Here is a 6,827-nt window from a genome sequence, read left to right as displayed (position 1 = left end):
ATCGTTCTTTTTTTCGTTGACATAAATTTAAATACAAATGTATTTCGGTAAATTTAACGGTAATGTCGCAGTGTAACCAACAGCAAATACTAATTTTATATTGGTAATTGGCAATGCGAAAGTTTGTCAATCTGTCAATACGTACAATCCATTTGACATTTGGTCAATACAACAACATAACATTACGTTGTCAGAGGAAAACATTGAAGAAAATTCTCAACCTTGCACGAATCTTCTTAAGAAGAAAACAGTTTTAAAACAAAAATATCACTGTTATTATACGAAACTGTCTGTTTCAACATTCTAACGGTTATAATTTGAATACCAAGGTTCTTACAAACACACACATACAAAACTCTTCCCAAACATGTTGAATCCCAATCAACAGCAGCAACAACAATCGGCGGCCAATATGAAATCTTCGTTCAGTGTAACTGAAGAAAATCGTCATTACTTGAAATTATTCATCCAGACCTACCATAATCTACCCATCTTGTGGGATACAACACTACGCGACTATACAAATCGAGATAAACGTGCCGAGGCATATCAACAGTTGGTTCCAATTTATAAATATTTAAAGCGGGATGCCAACTTACAGGATGTGAAAAAGAAAATCAATACTCTAAGGACCAATTATCGCAAGGAATTGAAAATTGTTGAAAGTGCCCGTAGGCAGGGGACAAGTTATCAGCCACGTTGTTGGACATTCTATGAATTGGATTTTTTGAGGAATGCAGAGAAATTTCTGGCCATTGATCCGAATTATATTAAAACTGAAACACCAAATACCCCAGCGACGAATTCGCCCTCTCCATTTGGTCTATTTGGAGAGACTGCAACACCACAGAGTAATTTTTTGGAAATATCACCGTATGGATTTCGTATGAACAATGGTAGTTCACCGCCACCAAACATAACGCAATTGTTTCAAAAGTCCTTTGGTCCCAATAGTAGTAATAGTACTAATGCTGTTGAACAAAAGCCTCAGGCCATTTCGGACTCAGGGAATTCCTTAAATAATGTAACCGAGAGCATTACAAATGAGGGAAATAATATAAATACATATAACCAACAGATGTCATCGCAGGCGACATCCTCCACAACAAACAGCGATGGTGGAAATAAACGTTTGAAAATGTCTAATAACAATCAGTTTCATGCATCACCTTCATGTAATTGTCTATCCTCCAATTATCCTGAAGAAGAATCCGTCACACGGACCTGGGCATATAAACTTAAACGTTTACCACGAGATCAACGTCTGTTCGCTGAAAAGTTTATCAACGATATTCTCTTTGAAGCGGAATCGGGTACTTTACATCGTGGTTCAATGCAATTGAATGCCTTTGAACCCTATGTACGATTCGAAGAGTCTCATGTCGATGAGAATACCAACAGTACAAGTCATGATAAATCCCAAAGTCCACAAATTACGACAAATTGTTCTCCAAACACAATTGGCAGCACCGGCATGCAAACACAGAGTCAAAGCCAAGGACATGAAAATAATTCGTCAGCAGAAAGTGGTGCTAAACAAACGAATTTAGAGTTTAATTCGTATAATTAAAAAAATGAAAATTTAAATTACTTACCCTGTGTGGGGGTATTGGAATGTAGATTTAATATTTAAAAATAAGGTTCTTATTGCAAAGACCAGCAGGAATCCATGGAAAAAACCAATATACGGAAAAGTAAAATAAAATATTTGAAATATCTAGTTATGGGTTATAAAAGAATTTAAATTTTTCTAGAAAATATCAACGACTTGAGGAGTGTAATCAAATAGTCCATGGCAATGAGGTCTATGATCCAGAACGACCTAGGTAAAACGGTGTACATTTATTAGTTCTACCTTGGATACACATATGTCACTGAGGTGCAGATGTTCCATATTAAAATTTATACTTGCCCGTCAGACAGCTGTACATACACGGGTCTTCAAAAAAAAAAAAACAGTCTGGTCGACTGAGTGAACATTTTTCTACGGGTTATTTAAAGGAAAGTCGTCTTAGACTCCTGTGGTGACCTGCAAAATGTTGTGATAAGACGGCCGATTCGTACCTACATAGAACACTTTCTAAATACCAGAGAAGATGGTGCAGGGCTTGCCAATATTTTATCATTAAACTTTATATCCATGCTGTTCAATAGATTATACATGCTTATGATTTGAACTTTTCAATTATTTGGGTACTTTATAAGCCCAATTTTTCCGGAGACTAATGCTCGACGGGATAGAATCTTTACAGTTTTCATTATTTTCCATACAATACCCAATTATTTCGAAAAGACTTTGGTCCCACTACTTCACCTTTTCGTTTTTCAGAATCCATATATTTCATTATTTGTTAATTTTTGGAAATCTTTGTTTATTATGTTATACAAATTATACAAAACAAATAATAAAAAAATATGTAAAATAAAGCCCAACTTAAAAATTATTTGTTAACTTAAATAAAAAACGAACTTTGAAATATTAAGGAACATTATATATAAACATTAAAAGAAAATTGTTCATTTAGGCCAATTACAAAAAATAAATATGCAATGTCTTAATAAAACAAAATAATATCAATGAAAAAAACATGAGCAAATGTAGGAGTAGGAGGTTATATGCGGTTACTTTTAACAGTATATCAATTGGTTGGCTAAATTTGTGTAGGAACAAATGCTACAACAATCATAAAATATGCAACGAGCATATACTACAATTATTTTTCGCAATAATTTCGCAGATCATAAATTTAAATTCAAATTTGTTTCGAATATTGTTATACTGTCAATTGACTCTTTGGTAATTGGCCACGCCTCTGGCAAACCATACAAACGGCGAGGCGGCAGCAAACATTAGACCAGCACCAATCATTGGTCGATGCAATATCCATGCCACGGCAGCTATAACCAATGCCATTGAGAGAGAAAGTAAAACGTTGGCGCCAACTGGGAATCGTGGATCGGGTGCAAGTGCCGAGAGAAACTGAATACGTGACACTGAAAATGAAAGTATATTTATAATATATTCTGAAAATTATGTTACATACTTACATATTAGATGTAATAAAGTCGATGTACATGTTACACCGAAAAATACCAGAACCCAACCCATAAAACGGAAGCCCCATGTGGTTAAGCGTTGAGCATGATGTTCCTTCTTAAACACCTCAGTCAATGAATGTTCACCCGGGTAGACAAGTAAAATTTTAACACCTTGACTGGTTACATATGGTTCGATTTTGTTCTTGACAAGTTTCCCAACAATGGTGTACTGTAAAGAAAAGAACAAGAAATATTTAATTTTTAGATACGAATTAACAACAACGGAGGAATTGAAACGTAAAGCTAGGTGGTCAAGTTTAGGGCCTAGTCATGTATTATTAATATACTATACTAATATATGTACTACAAACTGTCCCGATTAGGATATATATTTTTCTTGTTAATATCAATTTTCCATCGATATCTGTCCAAAGTTCTCAAGAGACTCTCATATTTTCCCATGCTTTTTATAAGTCTGTATAACAAAATGGGTATTACTATAAAAATGTTGAAAATTCTGATTAAAATTGTAATTATTTTGTTGAAGAAGTCCATACTTGCTCTGAATTGGGCTTTCGAACTTTCACTAGGGCCCTTACATGTCTTTTTCTCTTATGGACAGTTCTAAATCACCTACGCGACAGAATCTCCCTAGAATAGTAGAATAGTTTTCGAGGTCGGATTTACGACTTTATTTTATTGATATAAATTCCAAAATCGATCTCGCGACTATATTCCCTTTCAAATATGATAGTATAGTATGCACTTCTTGCCCTTCAAATAGAATAGTATGGACTTCTTTGATAATATATTAAATGTTTGCTATTAGAACTTCAAACGTTTCACATAATTACCCAGTGAATTTTAAGTCTTGAAAAATACAAGGTTCCCCTTGAAGCTTTGGATCCATAAATCTGATTTTGAAATAAAAGCTATTATATTTAAATGCACTCTTGGAACACATTTTGTTTTCATAGAGATTCTTTTTTGTTTAATACTCACCATTTCACCTTCCATGCCGGCAAAGGAAAATAATATTCGTATATCACCTATTTCAGGATTAAAAATATCATTCGTATGATAATATAAACCCAAATGCAATTTAATTGACGGATCCTCCGGCCTCGTATCTGATGTCAATTCAACATAATTATTGAATTTATTTTTAATATCGGCACCCAACTCAAAACGACCAATATAAACGGCATCAGCTGTTTGTGTGGCCGATTCTATGGGAAATTGTCGGGGATTTTGATGTCCAGTTTGTATATAAAATGAACGTGAATCGACAACATGATCACGCCAATCTCTTGTATAATAATAAGTGCGGTCTTCCGTATGTACCGAGGCCACACTTTCTCCATAATTGTGTTCTCTATAAGTAGAAAAAAATACATAATTCAAAATTTGTCGATTCGTCTCCATAATTCTTTATCAGTTCGTACACCGTCTCCTCAACCCACTGATACATCTGAACTCTTCGTTTAAGTTTTACAGCCAGCACTTGTATATTATAATCCGGTTCGGTTAATGGTTCTCCAACAATTATGGGTCCAGTGATATGTACAATTCGATCATTATAGATTGGTTCAATTTCGTCGGCACCAGCTTCGAGGGTTACTGCATCATCCAAAGCTTCGTCTAATGACATTATTGTATGTACGGCTCGTCCCTGAAACAAGGCCATAGATAATTATGGAAACAATGAAGGATACTTTTATCTCAACTAATACCTCATTCCAAAAAAGTACACCGGCACCACCAATAAATAGAACCAATCCAAATGTTGCTATTAACCAACAGGAACGATACGCTTCGGCAAGTGTCATGATTAGGACATTTATCTAAATTCGTTTAGCTTAGAAAAGAATTATGCATTTTGTCCGGCTATAGAACCAAGTTGTGGTCTTCCGCTACGAGATTCAATAAAGCTATTCACTAAAAAGAACCATGTGAACTATTACTTGGCTTATGCTACATTTACATTCGCTCTCCACCGAAGTAAGACGATGACAGTCCGTCTGTTGCAACCATGACAGTCCGTCTGTTGCAATCACGCTTGAAAGGAATTGAGATAGGGTCAAGTTGGAAGATATATCACAGTACAATTATTCAAGGTAGGCTACAGCAACTTAGGTTAGGTTGAAAGGAGGGGTGGTAAACAGACAACATTTATGGTCTGTTCCCGTACTGCAAGAATCTACTACTTTTTACTACGATAACGAATTTTCCTTTATGATATCGAAGCAAATAGTAAAATCGAGTAGATTCTTGCAGTACGGGAACAGACCATTAGTAACAATTGTTACCAAATATCGAGTAAACAGGCACAACTATTGTTTTGGTAGAAAAGGGGCATCACAAGAAAAAACTGTAAAAGCAAATTTACATATAACATTTAATCACGATTAAAGGATGAATCAGGGTTTATTTTCTTAATCACGCTGAATTTACCATGATTTATCATACAAATTTAAATCATCGTGCAGCAGGTTTTATTTTAAATCATGATCGAAATCATGATACTACTGAAATGCAACGCGGGTTTTGTACGAAAAAATACAACCCTCCCACAATGTACCAAAATTTGCAACTGTTTCCCATGGCGTTTATTTTTAAATTTAACGGTTGACAAATACAAAAATAACAGATCAAAGAAAAATAAAAATTAATTATAGAATTTTTGTGTTTTAGGTGTTTTTTTTTTACTTTCCAAACGATCAGAGTATTGCGAAAACCTTTCCATTGTGGTAATTCTTCTATTCTTTTTCAAATTGTAAACAAATATTTTTGGCGCAAATTAATGATTTTGTATGTATACTAACAAACATCAGCTGATCGGCATATAGATCATGATTAAAGCTATGTGTAAACAATTAGGGTGTATTTCTGGATTTCGTTAATCGAGTCGATTTAAAATCGTATATGTAAATGTACTTTAATCAGTCGGTACCATTAACCCACCTGTTATTGTACCAGGGTTTATTCTATCAAATCAAAATACATATTATGTATATATGTGTGTATTGTTTTGAATAGCATGTCAAATAAATTCATTTTTTACCACGTTCGTCTGAATGTATTTAATTTGTTATGCATGAAACATTTCAATTAATTTCCCTACTAGATTTTGGAAAGAAATCCTAAAATGGCATATACATTAGAACTTTTTACCGGGTTAACCTACTTTATGTGTATTTATTTGACATATATGCAAAGGAATTGACAATTGAAGCCCACTGGTTTAACGAAATCCGGTTAAATGTAAACGTACTATAACCTTTCATTCATTTTTTGCGTTTTTAATTTTATGCTGAAAAAGTGTCAAATAAACAGAACCACTTATTGCGTATGTTTTTTATAATTGACAGTAGAAGTCTATACCTACATAGTTGCTCTTTTGCTATTCACCTCAAGTTACCCTGCCTTGTATTATTGTACCATGAGTGAAACCCTAAAAATGTTTTTGTATTGTAAATAATTTATATATATATATATATATATGGGTGGGTTTCAACTGTCAATTCCAAATAAATCCTCATAGAGTAGGTTAACCCGGTAAAAACACATTTTATATTTTTTTAGTTCACTAAGAGGTATGGAATCGACGTATTTCGCCATAGTGGGAAAGTTGAATATTTTTGTACGCTTCGTTGGAATTTATATAACGTTGTTAAGCATGATAGAATATATAACGTAATATGTTTTTAAACTTTTCAAGAAAACCAAAATTTTTATCTAAAACTTAATATGGACTTAAATCACTTTCAAAATAAACGACTCATATG

General features: G+C 33.8%; 2 protein-coding genes across 2 annotated transcripts; one reads left to right on the top strand and one right to left on the bottom strand.

Annotated features, from left to right (window-relative positions):
- The first annotated feature begins 367 nt into the window (after positions 1-367).
- LOC133328453 (uncharacterized) lies at positions 368-1,570 on the top strand. The gene has a single exon (XM_061537023.1). It carries the CDS (start codon positions 368-370, stop codon positions 1,568-1,570), a length of 1,203 nt encoding a protein of 400 aa, XP_061393007.1.
- Positions 1,571-2,782: 1,212 nt separating this feature from the next.
- On the bottom strand, positions 2,783-4,868 carry LOC133328432 (transmembrane protein 43 homolog). The gene is made up of 5 exons (XM_061537003.1): positions 4,773-4,868; positions 4,485-4,711; positions 4,042-4,414; positions 3,049-3,268; positions 2,783-2,994 (listed from the first exon to the last, which is right to left on the bottom strand). Exons 1-5 carry the CDS (start codon positions 4,866-4,868, stop codon positions 2,783-2,785), a joined length of 1,128 nt encoding a protein of 375 aa, XP_061392987.1.
- Between the last annotated feature and the right edge of the window lie 1,959 nt (positions 4,869-6,827).

The sequence above is a fragment of the Musca vetustissima genome, unplaced genomic scaffold (assembly GCF_032173495.1).
Source record: "Musca vetustissima isolate MV318-11 ecotype Yass unplaced genomic scaffold, APGP_CSIRO_Mvet_v1 utg56336, whole genome shotgun sequence".
Lineage (NCBI taxonomy): Eukaryota > Metazoa > Arthropoda > Insecta > Diptera > Muscidae > Musca > Musca vetustissima.
This window is presented reverse-complemented; position numbering and strand designations above follow the sequence as displayed.

Excerpts from the sequence above, each read along its gene's own strand:
- LOC133328453 (XM_061537023.1), top strand. The coding sequence starts at position 368 with ATGTTGAATCCCAATCAACAGCAGCAACAACAATCGGCGGCCAATATG.
- LOC133328432 (XM_061537003.1), bottom strand. The coding sequence starts at position 4,868 with ATGACACTTGCCGAAGCGTATCGTTCCTGTTGGTTAATAGCAACATTT. Across the intron at positions 4,712-4,772 it reads GTGTACTTTTTTGGAATGAG|GGACGAGCCGTACATACAAT; the intron begins GTATTAGTTGAG and ends GCCTTGTTTCAG. Across the intron at positions 3,269-4,041 it reads CCGGCATGGAAGGTGAAATG|TACACCATTGTTGGGAAACT; the intron begins GTGAGTATTAAA and ends TTTTCTTTACAG.